This window comes from Mastomys coucha, unplaced genomic scaffold (genome assembly GCF_008632895.1).
Source record: "Mastomys coucha isolate ucsf_1 unplaced genomic scaffold, UCSF_Mcou_1 pScaffold12, whole genome shotgun sequence".
Taxonomy (NCBI): domain Eukaryota; kingdom Metazoa; phylum Chordata; class Mammalia; order Rodentia; family Muridae; genus Mastomys; species Mastomys coucha.
In genome coordinates this window covers 82,240,139-82,260,648 of record NW_022196894.1, presented here as the reverse complement: position 1 = coordinate 82,260,648, position 20,510 = coordinate 82,240,139, and the positions used below count along the sequence as shown (strand labels likewise).

General features: G+C 40.7%; 1 protein-coding gene across 6 annotated transcripts in view; it reads left to right on the top strand.

Moving 5' to 3' along the window:
* Window positions 1-20,510, top strand: part of App (amyloid beta precursor protein) — a 228,643-nt gene that overhangs the window by 126,621 nt on the left and 81,512 nt on the right. For 2 of the 6 annotated variants that reach the window (XM_031364309.1, XM_031364308.1), the window contains exons 7-8: window positions 10,672-10,839; window positions 14,033-14,089. The exons of 2 other annotated variants lie outside the window; for them this stretch is intronic. In XM_031364309.1, the coding sequence (XP_031220169.1) occupies window positions 10,672-10,839; window positions 14,033-14,089 (225 nt within the window). The remainder of the gene's footprint in view (window positions 1-10,671; window positions 10,840-14,032; window positions 14,090-20,510) is intronic. 2 more of the 6 variants (XM_031364311.1, XM_031364310.1) reach the window with 1 other exon arrangement.

Here is a 20,510-nt window from a genome sequence, read left to right as displayed (position 1 = left end):
AAGATAGAAAGAGCTTAGTTCAAATCCTCAGAGCCCTGTGTAAAAGGCCAAGGCATAGTTGTGTGAGCCAGCGACCCAGAGCTGTGAAGATAGGAAGTTTGTTTGGGGGATATGGGTAGATGTTCCATGGAAGACCCTGTGTGGAGGAAATAAGACAGTTAAAGCAGGGCATCCAACATCCTACTCTGGAAAGTACAAACATGTACATACAACACACATATGCACACGCACACACACACACACTCACACATTAATCCTATAAAAAGATTTTTTTTTTAAATGTGAATCCATTCATTCTGTGTAAGGCTTATGGTGTGGACCAGTGATATAAATTTAGGCAAATCTTTCTGAGATGTTATAGGATATTCTTTAATGATACAGATGTTTTAGATGGTAGGATTAAGGCAGACAAACCTTCCCTTTATATTCCTAGTGTAGAAAGTGACTGCTAATTCTTCCCCTTACTAGGAACACCAGCAGTAGCAGGGCTGATTGCACACTTTGTAAAACTTCCTGCAAAGCCTGCTTCACTGCCTTGAAAGCAAACACCACTTGCAGAGAAAAGATTAGTATTGCAGTCTTATTCTCAATGTTAATGTTTTGGCCTCTAAAAGGAAATAAATGTGATTTACAACCATTCGTAGAAAGAAAATCATTTCATCATCCCCAGGCTCCAGCAGCTAAGCCGAGTCCTTACTGTGCCTCGCAAGAGCTAGGTGCTTTCATAGCCCATTGGCTCTTGAGAGGAATAAACAGAGGGAAGAAAACAGAAGCTATTTTTACCTGATTTTAAAACTGCTAACCCCAGTTGTCTGTTCTGCATTACTAATTTCAGAGAAGGGAATTCTTTGGAGGTAAGCTCGTTACTGCAAAATCCATTTGGCTTCTAAGCTTTGCTAATTAGGAAGACATTGGATATCAGTATAATGGCTCAAGTTGTTACCAGTTAAGTAAAGCAACAGTCTCAGACTCCTGATCTCAGTTTTCAGTTCATAAGCCTGAGATGTGAGTGATTTCTTTTCTGAAGCATGAATGTTGTAGGAACTGGCTTAGCCTTGGCTTTTTAACCTACCCAATTCTGCCTGCCCAGAAAAAAAACTATATTTTACCTTATGTTTATTTATTCAGCAAATATTCTTTGTACCCTGCTGCCAGCTAAAGTCCTTGCTGCTGTAAAAAGCATAGCAGGGCTAGTGCAGACATGCTTCCACCTGCTGGGAGACAATGTCAGATCCTCGTTGGAGTTCTTTACTGCAGATAGGAGTGTTCTAGCTCACCATCTCCCTCATTCTTTAAGGCCATGTCTTAATCAGGGTTTCTATTCCTGCACAAAAATCATGACCAAGAAGCAAGCTGGAAAGGATGTATTCAGCTTACATTTTCATGTTGCTGTTCATCACCAAAGGAAGTCAGGACTGGAAATGGAGGGATGTTACTTGCTGGCTTGCTTCCCCTGGCTTTGCTCAGTTTGCTTTCTTATAGAACCCAGGATCACCATTGATGGCACCACCCACAATGAGTCCTCCCACCCTCGGTTACTAATTGAGAAAATGCTTTACAGCTGCATCTCATGGAGGCATTTGCACAAGGGAGGCTCCTTTCTCTGAGATAACTCCAGCTTGTGTCGAATTGATACACAAAACCAGCCAGGACAGACTGTGATTCTGACTTTAAGCCTTATAGCTGTAGTATGCTGTAGAAAAGTTATTTCCCCTATTTCAGATCAGGGCAATTATGACTTAGGGAGACTTTAAAAATACATTAATCATATAAGCAGTAATTGATCAAGCCAGGACTTGGGTCCACATGAGCTAGGCTATTTCAGTTTCATTAATGCCCAAATGATATTTTTACTTTCCTTTCTAAATATATATTCTTCTATTTAAATTACACTCCTTGTAAGTGCTTTTGCTATGGACATGGTTGCATCTTTTATTTCTGTGCCATATGTTTCTGGAATTTTCTCTTTTTAAATTAAATAAATAGTAATAGTAATGATCAGGTGTCAAGTAATGGATGATTAGGGGTCAGAATACTATATTCCAGGGACCACAAATAGCATGTCACCTATTTTTTTAAGCCAAAGGTTTTCCGGGGAGACACTCAACCCCATTTATTTAAATATTGTCTCTGGCTATGTTCATGCTATGAAAGCTGAGCTGAGGAGTCAAATAGTTCCAAAGGAGATTGCATTGTCAGAAAAGACCAAGGCCTGTACTGTTTCTTAGCCTCAGATATTGTTCATAAAATGAATTCTACTTACTAAAATCAAATTGATTTCAGTGTGTGTGTGTGTGTGTGTGTGTGTGTGTGTGTGTGTGTGTGCATGTGCCTGTGAGTGTATACACACGTCTGTATGTAGGTACATATGCATACATGTGGATATGTGTATAGAAATCATGGGACAACCTCATTCATACATGTGCATAGGTGTATAGAAATCATAGGACAACCTCATTTGTACATGCAGACATGTGGATAGAACTCATAGGACAGCCTCATTCATACATGAGCATATGTGTATAGAAATCTTAGGACAAATCAAGTGTTGTTCCTGCGGGGGGGGGGGGTCCCAACCACCTTTTCTTTCTTCTAGTCTTTGGGCAGTGATGGGAGGCAGGCTCTTTCACTGGCCAAGAACTCATCAATAGACCAGGCTACATGGCCAACAAGTCCCAGGTATGTTGGGATGGTGAGCCGTCCTACCTTGCCTGGCTTTTTCTTCCTGTGTGTATTGAACTTGGGTTGTCATGTTTGTGCAGCAAAGAGTTTATGGACTAAGCTACCCACCCTCCCCTCAGCTCCAACTGCAGTATTTACTGGAGACATTCATCGTTTTACGGCCTTGGGCCAGTTGAGTAACCTGCTTTTTATTTGTCTACTGTTAAGTACTGAAACTTACCTTGCATGTTCCAATAGTGACTTTAGATAACATATGCTATGCACTTAAGGCAATACCAAGGAAGACTTAGACGGTGTTGCTCAAGTACAGGTTGCTCAGATTTGAGTCCTGCTCAGCCCTGCAGACTGTAAACTGCAAATCCTGCATGATGCAACAATGTAAGTAGTCTTACATCCTCATGAGTCTCTGTAAAATTGGGGTTAATAAAGCCTGTCTAATATTTAGAAACTCTGAGAAACGAATGGCTCCCAGGAATCCCTGGAAGCCATTGTGGCCAGTTTCTGGTAGACAGGAAGTCCTCGGCCTTGAGCCTGTGGTCACTGTGGTTGTTGTCATCATTGCAATGCCATCATATACTCTGATCATTACGCAACTAATATTTACAGCCAATTAGGAGTATTAAAGGTAAACCAACAGATTGACAGTTTAATTACAGTGTGATGCATCTTTGAACTGTTGGTACAACAGAGCTGGTGTTTATAGACAGCATTCTGTTACCATTAAAATGCAGCACGAACTCGGTTTCCTGCTTAAAATAGTTTTGTGTGTGAATATATTCTACATATCAAGATATTTGCAATTAAACTTTATATCTAGCAGAAAATTGAACAAGATGGTTCTGAATGTCACATTTCAAGATTGACTTTTTATTCCTTCTAAGCATTTTATGCCCGGTGGAAGGAAATTCATCAGTAAGGGGACAGAGAGAGATTCAGATACAGGCGACTTTTTAAACACTTGTGTTAGTGAAACTAAAATCTACCATCTAAACACTGTCTGCTCTATGTTAGCTCACTGACCTTGTAAAGTTACTGCTCTTCTGTGGACAATTATTGAGAAGCACCAGAGAAATATCATGAATTGACATGAAGACATCCCCAACAGTGATGAGGCACCCTTACACATGGGATGCAACATTACTCACTCGGGGCACAGGGCTATGAACATAGGTAGCTCAGGTCTGTCCATCCGAACCTGCGTAGTCTCTTTCCACCCTGCATGGAAAAGGACATTGCTACCCTGTGGGGAAAAAAATTACCTGAGAGTTTTGACCCAAAGCATCAGAAATAATGCATCTAACAAGCTTTATACATAAATCAAAGCCAGGTTGCTCTGTAGGGTATAAAAGAGTCGAAGCTTACATCTCTCCCCTCTCTCCATTGGCACAGCTCTGTAAAGACATGGCACAGGCATCCTAGAATTCATGGGTGTAACTCTTGCTATGTCGGTCATGCTCAATTTTTTCAGACTCCAGAGAAACAGTAAACTTGGCTTGCTGTGAGTGTGCAAAGGAGCTCAAAGCCCTAAGGTGTGTTTGGGGATAGGAAAAAGGGCAGTAGTACCTTCTTCAAGAGCAAGCCGTAGGCTTTTACCTCTGCTCTTTACTTCCATACCTTAGTTAGCTAAGGCAGAAAATGCATTCACACATTTGAACCAGGGTGTGGCACCCCTTTAAACGTCGGGAGAACTGGTGTCAGCACTGACCATGTAGGTGACAGGTGGCAGCCTGTTATTTCATGCCCTGTGGCATAGCAGGCACTGATTCTAAGGCATCCCATGCATGCTTTGCTTGGGCTGAGGCATGCAGGTAACTGTCACTTGACTGTCCTAATCTGGAAAGGCTACTGTAGCAATTAGTGTGCTTAAGATACAAGACTGGAGAACGAGGCTTACAGAGACAGAGAGATGGTATACATACATGTGTTTCTCTTAGTTTTAGTAAGAACTTCATTGGCATAATTTCCTATCCACAAATTTCATAAACCCATGGTTTAGTAAATTCACAAAGATCTGTTTCCCATAAGAAAATGTTGTGCCTTAAGCACAATTTTGTGTCTACTTAACAGTTTATAATGTAAAAACAAAAATCAGTTCCTTAAAATGTACTGCAACAACTTAGAGAGCATGTAACTTGATTATGTATGTATACATTTTCTCCTTTTCAATTAATCCTTAAGCCCAACAGAGTGTTGTCTCAGGTAACAAAGCTGTGGTTCTTAATGGAAATATTTAGCTCCCTTAATATAAGTGTCCAGAACTTTAAAAGGTGGTGGGGTGGATGGCAGCCGAAATACCTGTTTCTGTTGGTCTTCAGCCATCCTACCCTTCTGAAGAACCATCTTTGGCTTCCAGGCACTTATGCCAGAATAGCATGTCTGTCCTTCTGTGTTTTTATTCGAACAGTGAGAATTCCAGAAGAGATGAGACTGAATAAGTCTCAAGTTGTATGTGTGGAGGTGGTGGGGATGGTGTGTGTGTGTGCTGAAACACAAGAGACTCATTGTATGACTTTAAACTTGATCTCTCTATGTCTCAGTTCCATGTGCTAGGATTAGCAGCCTGCACCATCCCTGGTGTAATACTCACTACTGTGTATGCAATGAAGTGTGGAGGAAACCCTTCCAGATCGGGTGTTCCCTCTTCCAAAGGAATCCATTCTCCTTAATACACTGTGGTTAAAAGCAACTCTTGGTTATGGGACAGACTTTAAGTAGGAAAGATGCTGTTCTCAGTTTGAATCTGTAGATTCTTTCTGTTGGAGACTATGGCAGGAAGCCAGCCACTGTGGAGAGGTGGCCATGCCCCATCTTCCTCAAAAAGAGTCATGTTTCCAGACCTCAGCTCACTGGAAGTGTTCTTTTGTTCTCAAAAGTGGTAATGCCATCTCCCATGTCTCCCCAGAAAAGCACTGTGAGAAGTTACATTCTAAGTTTGGTTTAGTTAGCCCTTGAATTTTTTTTATTGGTTTTCAGCATTATTTTCAAAATAAAAAAATAAAAGCTACAGTGAATAAGGGGAAGAGGGCCAGAGTTCATATTTCTGAGAAGTGACATTTTTATAGGTTTAAATATAAGAGAATTATTATTTAGTATTGATTAAGGCAGAAGTGTTTCGATGTTGTTTAAAAACCAGCTGATTGTATAGAGTAGGATAAATATGTATTGACAATGTGTTAAAAACAGTTCATCTGTTATCTTTCAGTATTTTTTTATTCTAAGAATCTTCTAATATATGCTTCATCTCTCATTTCCCACATGAACTCTTTCCAATTTGAACCAGTTCCTTTCCTCTGGTTCTAGAATGTGACTGTGTCTTTACATTTTTAATATAACCCATTTCAACTACATTTAATAAGTTAGCTGGACATGGTGGCATACACCTGCAGTCTTTGCATTTGGGAGTCTGAGACAGGAGGATCATAGAGGTTTACTGTCAACATAAGCTATATTGTGTGGCCTTGCTTCTCAAAACACAGGCAAAAAAGCCACACCCTCCCACATTTACCACAGCCTTACAGGAGCTTACCAAACTTTGCCATTTCCCCCACCCCCCAGTCACCTGTGGCTTTCACTGAGCCTACACATTGAGAGAGGGCCAGGGCTGGTCATGGACTATACTTTGAAGAAACTTTTGCACCATTTTCTGCCTTCTGTTTTGAGGGATTGGTCATGGAGACAGGAAATAAGAAACTTAAAGGGAAAACTCTCCTTGTTGAGAAGCTTTCCATTCATGCCTGGTTTTTCCCTGATGTGGCACAGTCAGATCCTTAGTGGGCTATGAAAACTAATTATTATCACAGTGAGGAATTTTGGGAGTCATAACCACTACAGCTTGAAATACCAGTGTCAGGAGTGTTTATACTTAGGAAACTATCAAATTCTGTAATTTATTTATTTTTCCAGATAAACACAATTTTTTTGTTTTGTTTTGTTTTGTTTTGTTTTTTGGTTTTTTTGTTTGTTTTTTTTTGTTGTTTTTTTGTTTTTTGTTTTTTTAGCAAATCCTTACATCTCATTCAATTAAAGAAGAAAATATTTCCCCTATGACACAAGGTACACCTCATTTTTTTTTCTTGGTTTCTCTGTGTAGCCCTGGCTGTCCTGGGCTACTCACTCTGTAGACCAGGTTGTCCTTGAGCTCAGAAATCCACCTGCCTCTGCCTCTGCCACTCAAGTGCTGGGATTAAAAGCATGAGGCACCACTGCCAGGCTGGTACACTCATTCTTACCCTGTTCTAGTTTTAGCTTGTTGATACCATGCTGCATGTCAAATTAACCGTAACAAACAGAAAATTGAGATTATGGAAACATCATAGTGCTATGGTCTCTGTGCTCGCTTGCAGCACTGTCTCAAGAGCACTGACTGCTGTAAAACTCATTTTACAGACACATCTCCTTCAGGTGCTATTTTATAGGAACCCTTTCTGCATAGGGAGGTATGAGAAAGAGGCCAAGTCTAATTACAATGACAGAGAACTGCACATTTCAGTACAAAGCCCAGCCAACCTGAGGATTGTAGCCCTGCTACAGTGGTTCTCAATCTGTTGGTGTGACCCCTTTGGGATTTGAATAACTCTTTGACAGGGATCACATAAGATGATTAGAAAGCACAGATATTTGCATTATGGTTCATGACAGTGGCAAAATTAACATTGTGAAATAGCAATGAAGATTTTATTGTGAATTTAATGGTAATAATTTTAGTAGTAATTTTAATGTTTGGGGGGGGATCACCATAATGTGAGGAACTATGCTAAAGGTTGTAGCTTCCCATTAGGAGTAGAGCATTAGGAACTTGAGAACCATTGTGCTGGAGACATCTATGAAAAGTTCACACACATCGTCCTTCTGAGTCTATAGCTTCAATAAGGTGCACAGCTGCCCATGTGATTTGCTGATATTTCAACCTGTGCTTGGAACCTGAGGTTTCAATTCCAGCTTGCTGGCCTAATTTGCATGATTATATTTAGTACAACATGATTACTAGATAATAAATATTTGATCATTTATTTCCTGATAGACTAATATTCTTATTGTTTTTATGACTACTTGTTAGCATTCACAACACATGATGAATGTGATTTCTCCCAGAAGCATGTGATTTTAGCATTAGCGATAACACGTTCTTTTAAAAGAACCACTTTTCTAATGTGTTGATTTAAGATTTGTTTCATCTATAAGAACCAAACAAATATTTATCTACAGAATACAAATTTTCTTCAGATAAATTAGGCTCTTGGAATGTTGCTATATTGCAACTGTTAAATTTGTAGCCATAACTTAATTGGGATTTTTAAAAAATAGTTTTTCCTGCTTATTTTATTAGTATTATAATTCTTTTGTTTGTTTGTTTGCTCATTTCTTCTTGTTGCTGGTAGTTTAGAACTTACTATGTAGACTAAACTAGCCTTGAGCCTGTCAATATATGCCTGTCTCTGTCTCCCAGGTACTGGAGTTGGTGCGTATGCACCACCTCATCTGGATTGTGGTTGTTTTAAATGACATTGACATCAGAGTTTTCCATTATTATGGTTGAATACAGACCACAGTTTATTCGAATGAAGTATTGAGGAGCAACACACTTTAGTACAACTGATTTGAATGTCATTGTCTTTTTTTCTTTAATTTTATTTCACTGTTAATGTAGATAGGTAACAATTTATTTCTAAAGCAAACTGTAGCTGTCTTTCTACTCTACAATTAGAGAATAAATTTACAAAACAGGGGATTTTTAAAGAGGTACATTTGTATTATGTATGTCTATGTATTATGTTTAATGTAGCATGTTTCACAGAATGTGGAGAAAATCATGCTTTGAGCATGTTTTTCTCCACATTCTGAGAGTCTGCATCTACTAATTTTATCCATTAAATCCTAATATCAGAAGCAGCTCCATCCATTAGCTGTCTGCTAGATGCTGAAGGGAGGAGCGTACTTTTGTCCAGTTCTTCCAGGCTCACACAGACCCATCCCCATCTCCTCCCCCATGCACTCTGCATTTGCCACTGTTTCATTCCATTACCTAACCTGTGCCCGGAGTCCTGGCCCTGTTATTTGTGAGTGGGGAACACTCTGAGGACATGGCCCTGTACCACAGCCAACATGGATGGATTTTGCTGACAGGCTCTGTTGACTGAAGGCAGTGCCCGTGGATCCAAAACTTCTGTCCCTCTTGTGGCCACACCACAAACCCAGTGCAGGATACCACTATCCAATATGGGCATTAATACAACCGAAGAAGAGAAGATTGGGAAGTAATATCACATTAGGAACAAACGGGTGCTAAACCATGTATAACCCCGGCCTCCAAAAGAAAGAGGAGGAAGCCCACAGTAGGGATACCAGCAGGGGATGCTCCTGGAGTCAGGTGCTTCCACGTAGAGACTGGAAAACTCAGAATTGTTTCAGATGCTTGTTACATGGAGTGGATCCCTGTACAGTTGTGTTTAAGGCTCTCTGGGGTTAGAAACTTGCCGGCATTTTATGTATCTTTGTCTTTAGTTGTTTATGGCAGTGTGTTGATAGACACAGGGAGCCTGGATGGGAGTGGAGCATCTTTTGGGATACAACGTCCAGGATAGTATCTCCAACAACAACAACAACAAAAAATTGATCAGGCCACGGAATGGTAGTAATGGGGGGCAGTAGGTGAAGATAGTACAGCGGGAACTTAAAAGCAAGAGGTACCACTACATGAGGTGGGAGCAGGCCCCGAGCATCGCCCTCCCCACCCTTAGCTCTCAGGATCTTTCTTCAGAGAAGGAAAAACAGGGATTCCCTTTGTCTGCTGTAGGTGATTTTTTTTTTTTTTGACTGTTTGTTTGAAAGAAGTTATGTAATCTTGGGAGCATGAGGGATGATTTTTTGTTGTTGCTGGGACCCAGAGATTAATAATCCTTTATAGAAATAAGCAGTCTACTTTTTTGTCTCATGCTTACTATTTCTAATCAAAAGGCTCTGGGTCTTATACAGCTTTCATTGTTTAGAAAGCTGTAGAAAGCTATAGAAAGCTGTAGAAAGCTGTAGATTTTTCCGTTGGGTAAGTTAGTAGAACCCAGTCTAAATAAGATGTGTGTATGTGAGAACTCAGCCAGCAAAGGTGGGGAGCAACCCCCCAAAAAGAGATGGAGCTATTGTTCTATTTGTAGCAAAAGCAGATATGTGGAAAGTCGATAGAGCTCTAACTTCTTCTAATAGGGAGGAACTTTTAAAATGCAACTGAGTGAATTGCTACATTTGGGGATATGGAACCAATTTGGGAGACAGGGGCAGGATAGACTGGCAGGTAAGATGTGTTCTAATGTGAAATAATGTGTGGTATATATTAATAAATTTGAATGTGTTAGCTGTATATTTTACTGTTTGGAACATGACTGGCTAAGGGTCAGATAAAAATACACGAATAAAAATTTTCTTAGAGTTACCATGGTTGACCGTCAGTCACTCTCGCAGATGTCACATACGTTGTCAGGTTTAGTCAGTGGACAGGCTGGAAACATTAAAAATAAATGTGATTAATTATACATGAGTCTAGGCGATCATTTACTAAGAAAAACAGTCAGAAGTTGGAGAGAACTTAAGTGTTGGCATCACATCCTGAGCTATCCCTTTTTTTATGTCAGAGTTGACTCAGGTTGTTTTAGGAGATGCTTTTTTTTTGTTGTTGTTTTAAGAGAAATTTTTGATGTGCAGATATTTTTTATCTTTAAATCGAGAAAAGGATCTTTTCACTTCCAGCCCAAATCCTGTAGCTGCTACTGCATCTCACACATTAAAAAGCAGAGGCTGTCTCATTTTGTGGAACAGGTGACTCTGAAGTCTGAGTGGGTCATTTAGTTCCTCAGGTGACGTAGTAGATGCTACCTCCTGCTCCGCTCAGCCCAGGTCACCACTGGGAGGATCAGGGCTTAAGATGAGTAAGTATGTACATCAACAGCCAGAAGGTGCCTTTTCTTGCTAAATGTGGTTCCCCACGTCTCCTCTGATTAGAGGTGTGCTCTGAACAAGCTGAGACCGGGCCATGCCGAGCAATGATCTCCCGCTGGTACTTTGATGTCACTGAAGGGAAGTGCGCCCCTTTCTTTTACGGCGGATGTGGTGGCAACAGGAACAACTTTGACACGGAAGAGTACTGCATGGCGGTGTGTGGCAGCGTGTGTAAGTGGATCCATCCTCCAGCCTGGCCACCTCTTGTCTTTCTCGCCACTGGCTCTGCTTTTTGTAACAGATCAATTTTTTTCCCCTTGTTCTTGGGAACGGGCCTCTTGCTACCACTAACTACATTCCTGTCAATTTCTCTAATTACCAGAAGCCTCCTCCACAGCATGTTCAATCATGAGCACATCTCTCCGTCTATCTCTAATAAAGCATGGCCTTGGATGTATTCTGTTATAGTCTTGGTAGATTCTTCTTTCAACTCCTAGGAACTTCTGACTGCTTCTCTTTACAAAAGGGCTAGAGTGGCTTTTGTCTTCTTCAGTCCTTCCTGCAAACGCATAGACGCCTGTGTCTGTCTGTATACATATATGTATTCCTGTTTCTTCATGAGCACATGGGCAGTAGTCTCTCACGGGTAGCTGGCTTATAAAGCTTCAGTTGTCTTGATAAGATTGCTATAGAGAATTCCTTTGTTATTTCATCACTTTTTTTTGTTTTTACTTCATTCTGATAATGAAATTTAATTGAATTGAGCCCATGCAGCCTCAGGTGCTATCATAGAGTTTCATTGCTGTGAAGAGACACCATGACCACAGCAACTCTTATAAAGGACAACGTTTAATTGGGGATGGGTTATAGTTGAGAGGTTTAGCCCATAATCATCATGGTGGGAAGCATGGAGCACATAGTCAGACATGGTACTGGACAGGTAGCTGAGGGTTCTTCACCTGGATCCTCAGGCAGCAAGAAGTGAAGCACTGGGCCTGGCTTGAGCATCAGAAACCTCAAAGCCCACCCCCAGTGACAAACTTCCTCCCACAAGGACACACCCACTCCAACAAGGTCACACTTTCTAACAGTGCCATTCGGTAGGGGCCTATGTGGGCCATTTTCATTCAAAACACCATGGGTGCCCAGGTTGTTCCCTGAATGAACCTAGAGCACATATTCTTGCCAAGTTTTTGGGTTTTTTTCTCATGTAATTAAGTAGATAAGAACTAAGGATCTAAACCATTAAATAAAAGCTCTTGTCATGCAAGTGTGAGGACCTAAGTTTGAATCCCCAGAATGCACATAAACCAAACGTGTAGTCTGTGCCTCCATAATACTAGCACTTGCAAAGGGAAATGGGAGGCAGTGGCTAGAGAAGCACCTGAAGTCTGGGACCAGCTAGCCCGGCCTACGCAGTTGAAATAGACTGTTTCAAAAAAGGTAGAAAGCATGTGACCTGTGACTGTCACATGGGCTCTGTGGCATACACAATCACACAGGAATGTGTGTGTGTACATTCATGTACACACAAAGAAAAGAGTAATGCTAGCAGCTCTCAGTGGCACAAGGCAGAGGGAAATAACTTACAGTGTCTCTCTGGAAATATCAAATTGTCTTTACTGTGGGAGGTAATGATATGAAGTCCTGATGACTTCAGTGTTAGCTGAAGTATTCCCCCAGAGAGTCAGTCTTCAAGAACCCATGGCTCAGATATATGGAATATCTGCTTTTGTTAGTAGCCTTTCAAGCAAAGTCCTCAATTATATGTTTATTCTTGATCACAAGTTGGATATATGAACTATTCAAGGATCTTAGTCACTGTGCATGTCTTTTCTTGAGAGATTCTTGTATTTCAACTCCTGGATTTGCGGGGAGACAGATTCCTGCCCGGGAATACCTGGGAAATTTCTGGCAATTTTCCAACCAAATCATAGTGTCAAGCAAAAACAACAAAGGGTTTGCTCCCTTAAGACCTCACACTGTGAGGTAGCTAGTATCTGTTTGGGTCCTAGAGAATTCTTGTTGGTCTCCTAAGGAGATGACTACACTTCAATACTCTGAGGAAACAAGTGTAGAGGCTCTGACTTCAATTGGATGATGGTAGCCTCTAGCTGAAGATAGCCAAGCTCATTTTCACCTAGAGGTTAGTTGGGTTAGGTAACAAAGTGAAACACAGTGAAGGATTCTGGAGCCTGGAGCCTTGGGAACAAAGGGCCTTTGTTACAGTGGCTCTGAAGGGTTTTTAGCTGCTAGCTGAGGATTTCCAGGTGAAGTTCTCCGGTTTTCCCCCTTTCCATAGGTAGGTTTAGTTTCTGGAATATCATATTCTAGGCATGAGGAAGTTTGCTTATTATTATTTTAGAGATCAATTCACCTCACTGTCTTCTTACGCACCCCGGTGTAACCCCCCTCATCTCCCTTCCATTTGGTTACTCAGTGCAGGGAGTAAAACCTTGTATACCTTCCCCAGGGGTTGGGGCGTGCATACACTTAATAGACTGATTTGTAAAACGTCAGTGCTGCCAACGCCAACAGGGTCTCATTAGAGAAGGTCTGCAGTTCTGATTTAGTTTTTACAGAGTTTGATTCTCAGAACATTTGGAGGAAAAAGACAGGGTTGGGAGGCTGAAGAGAGGCTTCAGTCTGTTGGTTTTGATTTTGTTTTTGTTTTGTTTTTTTAATTTCTTTTTCAATGAAAGCAAGAGAACCAGGGTTAGGGTTAGGAGTTCAAGTCTCCAGCACCTGCTGGGCATGGTATTCTTAGCACTTGGAAGGCACAGGAGGATTCCTGGGGCTTGCTAGGCAGCCAGTCTAATCAGCTGGCTAATCAGCAAGCTACATGTTCACTGAGAAACTTCTTCGTCTCAAACAATATGGCAAGCAATGATTGGAAAAGATTTATCTGGTCTCCACATACACGAATGTATAACCCTGTGCACGTAGACATTACAAACACTCACACTCCACACAGTAATAAAATTTTTAAGAGAAAGAAAGGGAACTATGGGGTTGAAGGTCGGTTAGATGGGTGGATAGTGAAGAATGAAGGTTCATGTCTCTGAGCCAGCCGTCAGAAGCATCACCATGAACAAGTGACATTCGAAGAACTACTGCTGAGGAAGGCACTGAGAGAATGAGGGAGAAGAGACCCATAAGTCCTCCTGCAGATTTCCCAGTGTCCTGACAGCTGCAGAATGTGCAGCGATTCCGTAATACTGATCTTTACCATAATACATCTCATCTGTATTTCCTTGGTTCATTGTTTAGGTTTTGATTTTAGTTTCATGATTTCCCCTCCCCCTAATTTTGTTTGTTTAGTTTTGAGTCCTGTGGGTGTGTTTCTGGCATCATTCCCCATGTTTCTGTTTTGTTTTGTTTTGTTTTTTTTATTTTTAGTTATGTTCTCTTGTTTTTTCCATAGCATCCCAAAGTTTAATCAAGACTACCAGTGAACCTCTTCCCCAAGATCCTGTTAAACGTATGTTGTCACTTACTTGGGGGAGGGGGGAGGGAAAGAGTATGTTGCATGGCTGGATGTGACCCTCACTTGCATCATCTGCTTGGCATGGATTTTGTGACTCTTGACCAGGTACCTTTTGATGGATGCTATTTTAATATCGTCTTGCGTGTCATTTCATCCGGTTTAACTAGGCAACTTCAGATGCTGGGCAGAGAGCATACACTTAAAACCATTTACACTTCTGATCGAATTCCTTTCTGATTTGTGTCATTCTGTGAAATAGCATACATATAGTATTTCTTGATTTGGCAGAACTTTTTCTTTTAATTTCATGAAAGCCATCAACATGCCATAATTTAATGAAATCATATTTGATAATAGAGGCAACCCCCTCCCTAAAAATTTAATATTGTCTAACCAAGACGATTTTGTGTGTGCATTTCAAGGTTCCTGTGTTAAGTGATAACTGCAGCACTGGGAGGTGAAAGGTCGGTCACGTAGATTTCAAGACTGTCCTTCCTGCCCTCCCAGAATGCACACTGGTTGGTATGGTATCAGCTCCCACTTAGGGAGCTTAATGGAATTTCCTATAAAAAGACATTGCTTCAACCAAATACTCTTAGTCTTAACACCGTCTTGCTTTCTGGTTGCCAGATCAGTCTAATTTCATTTTCAAATGTCATATCTAACATATCAGTATTCGCTTTTAAAATTCAGACTGTATTTAGAAATGGCTTACTCCTCTCTGGGGATGGTCTATATTGTTGACACTTACTGAGGCGTGAAGAGGAGAACCAATTTCAGTTAGAAATTAGATAATTAAAATTTGCCTTTGTCACTATTATTCTGGGGTGGAGGAGGAGGAATTCTAACCTCAAAAATGATAAAAAGTGATTTTTTTTTAAAAAAAATATATATATAGTGTAGATGATTATATAATCCTATACTGTTATTTTTCAGTGGCCTCCATAAGATATTTCTGCTAATTCAAATAATGGGATAATATTTGAAAGATGTGTTTTTTATTGACACAATAAACCCATTTTGTGATATTGTGAAGTTGTTCCTCTAAAACTTAGGTCTGGCAAGGGGTGGTAAAGGACTAGGGAAAGTCTCCAGCCATCAAACCCAAGGACTGGGAAAACATCACTTGTGTGTGTTGCATTGTTCCCAGGATTTTCATAGGTCACAGATATTTTTCTACCACCCTCCTGCACCTTCTTCTTGCATCTTTTGTGCATAGGAGAAAATCCAAGGCCTCTTCATGCATTGTGTCTGCAGGCATCAAACACAGGAGGGCCATGTCCAAAACCAAATGGCACTCTGGCTGGGCTCCACATGAAATGGCTCTACTTTGGGTTCTGACATTTTCGAGGTTAGACAGTTTCCAACGTTCAGAAAGCACATTTTCAAAAAAAAATAAAAGGAACCGCAAAAAGCTAGAAAATGCCGACGTGCCTCCCCAACGAGGCCATGCATATGAGTAGCAGGCGATTCTCATCCTGTTTTGAAAATGATGGTGATTGTATCTCTTCAATTATATTTCCTTTCAGTATCTAAAAGGCTGTTGGTTTTCACTCTTTTTCATTGATTAGAAGTAAACATTATTTGGTAATTTATTTTTACAAAATATACATAACATTTTCCAGACAAATACTGGAGGTCTTGCTTTCTTCTCCCACTGGCAGTGTTCTACAGACCCTGACATCCTTCTATCCCGGGAGGATGAGGTGATTTTGTCAGCTATATTTCTTGTCTCCCTACGGAGACTCTTCAATCACAGCAAGCGAAGGGTTTTGCAGTGCTAGTACCAACATACGGGAGAAAGCATATAATTTCTAGTTATTTATAGCTGTGTGGCTATGCTGCCTTATTTATAGCTAAGCCACACATTTGAATTGAAAAAGTCATGGTCACCTGGAGGTCAAATGCAGATCACAGCCTCAATTCTGAGGAAATATGAGCAGAATGAGAGGAGGAGCCAGCCTGTTTCATGGAAAACTCGGGCTTCTGCATGGCTTCTTCACCCGCTTAGAGTTAATTGAATGGCATCTCTTTGCTCTGAGGTGATTGGTTCTATAGATGCTCTGTCTGAGGTGCTGCTGGTGGAAGAATAAATGCTAAGTGAGTGAGAGAAAGCCCTTCCATTGAACTGCTTTAATACTACACATACAGAGAACTATGTACTGGGCCCGCATCACGAATCATTTCCTGACAAGACTTAATACTCTCACCAGGCGCTACTAGATTTTAACTTTTCCCCATACAAACCAACACTGAAAAGCACCACAATTTTCAGGACAGTTATTTGTGGTGGCTGCTCTCAGAGAGGCCTCCACACGACAGTGTCAGTGAGAGGCATGAGACTGCAGAGTTCGTTGTCTTACTCATAAGCGTGGCTTCCTATCCCTCTGAAAAGCCTTTCCATCTGAGGTAAAGGACCTCCTGTGCCTTAGCAGTTTCTGACGTCAGTTCTGCATCTATTTGAGTTAAGACACAGGCCCCACCTCCAGTCCCTGCAATGCAGTGTTTATAAAATGGTAAAGTTACTATGTAAATATTTGACCAGATTATATTTTGAAAGTGAGAAAAACGTTGCTTGTCCATGTGCTGTCTGCATCAGACTGCATTTCAAAAGCAGACAGACAAGCTCCATGATGAAAACAAAACATTACACTATTTTTTCTGATATATTTATTTTATTTTATTTTATTTTTAGTATAGAATAGAGTTTATTCAGGGCATAGGGAGGGAGTCAAGAGGGTACTAGAGGCAGAGAAAGATAGAGAGAGTAGAAAAGTAGAAGAGTGGAGGCCGGCCATGAGCACATGGAGAGAAGGGGAAAGGGAATGGGGGAAGAGGGAGGAAGGGGTGAGGGGACAGAGCAGGAGCAAGAAGGCAAGAGACCAAGAGTGCAAGAGCTATTTATTTACTTTCTGTATGTCAATACTCTATCTGCATGTATGCCTGCAGGCTAGAAGAGGGTATCAGATCCCAGTGTAGATAGTTGTGAGCCACCCATGCTTGCTGGGAATCCAACCCAGAACCTCTGTGAGAGCTATTGAGCTATCTCTCAGTCCCTGTTACATCAATTTTTAATCAGCTGATTGACTGGTTAATTTGCCCCACAGGGTGACCCATTTCTCATTCTGCTGAGTTGTAAACCTTGGCACAACAGTTTCTTTGCAACTTGTCACTTGTTTCAGATGATTCATTCTGTACATATAGGTGTTTAGTTCCAGGTCCCTCCCACCTGTACACCATAATCTACCTAAGATAAATATCAATTTTCCAGAGTTTGCTAAGTATGTGTAGAAAGCAAGGTACACAGATCACCTCAGGCTTGTGGGCTCCAGGGATCTACCAGACATTCCCACTTTTCCACCCAATGCAGTGTACCACAGCACCCAAATGTATCTCTCTGTTCCAGTCTAGTATTCTCTTTACCCCTGACCTAACTGAGAATTGTAACTACGTTCATATATAGATTTGTGGTTCACTGATGGGAAGTCCTGTAAGGATGTCTGTGGCCTTTAACTCTCAACAGATGTTTATGAACCTGTTAGACCACCTTCCCAGATCCCAAATGCTGTTGTTCTTTGACTACAAGATCAGATGTCTCAGTGTTTTTTCTAATGTATTGTAAGGTACCATAGATGCAGAAGGTAGACCAGCAAGTTCTGTTAATCACGGTTCACCTGCACACTCCTTCCCCCTTCCCCTCTTTGTTTGATCCTAATTTCCATTATCCCAGCCTGAGAATGGCTGTCTGTAGAAATGATTGAGACCCTTATTTCTTGTTTACCTCTATCTTGGCATTGTGTTTCTGGTCTTAGGCCCATGATTATAGCATGTTAGGAGAGGTATGGCCCCATACATGGTTAAAACAGGGGAAAAGATGACTTTGTCCACACATAGTGTAATCCAGTAGTCCCGAAGTTGTTTGTTCTATCAGAAGGTTATGATTTGCAAACAGTAGCTGTCACATGCCAGTATGAATAAGGTCTACCAGTGTAACCCTCAGCCATTGTCCTTGGCTAGTTCTGAGCTATTGTTTTAAATCATCCTTTATTTTTTCTTCTAGCTGTGAAAGAATAGGCATCAATTTATTAGCACATCATAGAGAATACTAGGAATGGAACTTTGATATTCTCTTAGACTGTCCAACTATATTAAAGACAATTGTCCGGCTAGGCATGGCTGGTGTACTTCTTTAATCCCGGAACTCAAGAGGAGAAGAAGCTGATGCATCTCTGCAAGTTTGAGGCAAAGCTGGGCTACAGAGTTACTTCTAGGCTAGTGAGAGCTATATAATGAAACCCTATTTCAAAATAATAATAATAGCAATTATTATTGTTTAAATAATTCCTGCACAGATATGTACTCCTTCCATGAGCTACTTGATAAAGGTATGGAAGTGGATCATTTCTATTGAAGGAATTGGCCATGCTTTTCTGTCTGGTAACTGCTAAAGGGGAAATGGGGGAATGGCTTTATTAAAGGGATTGGACATGCTTTTCTATCAGGCAGTACAATCACTATCCTATCTACACACTGCTGCAACCACAGACAGTAAATACGTAAGTAGGCTTGGTTCTGTGGTTGCCATGGCAGCCAGCGGTCTGAGAAGATGGCTCTGTTGGTGACATGCCTGCTATGTAAGCATGAGGACCTGAGTTTGGATCCCCAGCATTTGCATGCAGTCAGGGACTACAAAGCAGGAGTCTGGAACCCTGGTGCTAGAGTAGAATGTGAAGCCAGACTAGCCAATGGGCTCACTCCAAGTTTAGTGAAAGACCCGCTTTTAAAACAAACAAACAAACAAACAAACAAACAAATAGGAAAATAAAATAGGGAATGGCCAAGGAAGGCACCATACAGTGTCTTCTAGCCTGCAGGCACATGTCTGCTTTAATACAAAGGTTACTTCTATGAGCCCAGAGTGTGCCAGTGCTACCACTGCACCTTTTGAGAGACTCTAGTAGGATAATCTAAGACGGCCATGTTCAGTAATTTACTTACAGGATAAGAGATGTGGTAGGTAGGATTAAATCTCAGCATATGAGTGAATTGGGAAAGATTGCTCTGGAAAGCCGGGGTAAATTTAAATTGATTTTACCTTTAAGGCCTTGAGAAGTTAAGGGTCCATCAGCGTTCACTGTCAGAATATCTGTGATGCAGTTGGTAGTGAAGACTGACATTCTGAACTCATGCATTAAATATTGACCAGTTATGACTGGTCATGTCTTTGTGAACCACTGGTAATGAAGTCAAGGAAGCTTCCAGCAAACAAACAAGAAACACTGCCCTATGGCTACGCAATTCTGACTTCCAGTTACTATGACTCTTGTTTTATATCTTTCTGTCTGGTGGTTGTCTCTATTCAGACTAAAGATAACATTTAAGTGCAAGGAATATAGCCACGAATAAAACTAATGCCAGCATTCATTCTTCTATATTCATTTCACATATCTGATAAAAAATTTCCCATGTCAGTACAAGTACATAAACATAAAAAAGAAATGTAGCTTGACTGGTGAAGAGTAAACAGAGTGTAGATTACATTTTTATTACCTTCCCTCCACACAGTACATTCATAGTATTCTCCAGCAACTGTGATTGGCCATAAAAGAGGAGGAAGCTCAAGAAGACGTGGGCAAAGAGCCTTCACTCCTCTTTAGAATCTAGTATGCTGTTGAAAGATCACTCGCTTTTATTTTCCTGTTATGAATGGCTCGTCTATCTCAACCTTGGTAGGAATGGTCTATATTTAGTGGAATGTACTAAGAGTTTTAGCTACTTTGAAATTAGAGCAATGAAAGAAACGTTTTTTAAAAAAATGGTTTAAATGGAAATGCCAGTTTGAAAGCCTTGTCACGTGGAGATTAAATTTTTCTATAAAATTCTAATTTACAGGTTTATAGTTCACTCATACATAAATTACCCATTCTACCATATCCCATAACTCATAGCCATTTCAAGGAATTGTATTACTAGTTCTCAATCAAATAGAATTTATAATGATAAGGCAGTGAGTTGCATAAGTCTTCACTGTTATCTTTGCTTGCCAGTGTTGGATAGATAAGCTGCATTCTGCTGGGGAAAAGAATAAATCAAATAAATGCTATCCATGGAGTTTTTGTTTAGGAATCACTCTCTTGTGTTTTAGTTTAGATGGTCAAGGGCATGATACCTGTTGTGGGAAATATTTAAAAAAAGAACCAACATATTCCCACACAAGTATCAACACTGGCGGGCCACAACACTATGTCCTGGTGGGGTCCTGTAGGCTCTGTCCCACATTCCAATAACCAAATAGATCTGCTATCCTCATGGTTTGATAATACAATACCCAATAACCCAGTAAAAACAAGACTCAATGCCTCAATAAATTCTCTATATACAAGATGCCAATACAATAATTTCAGAACCAATTGAT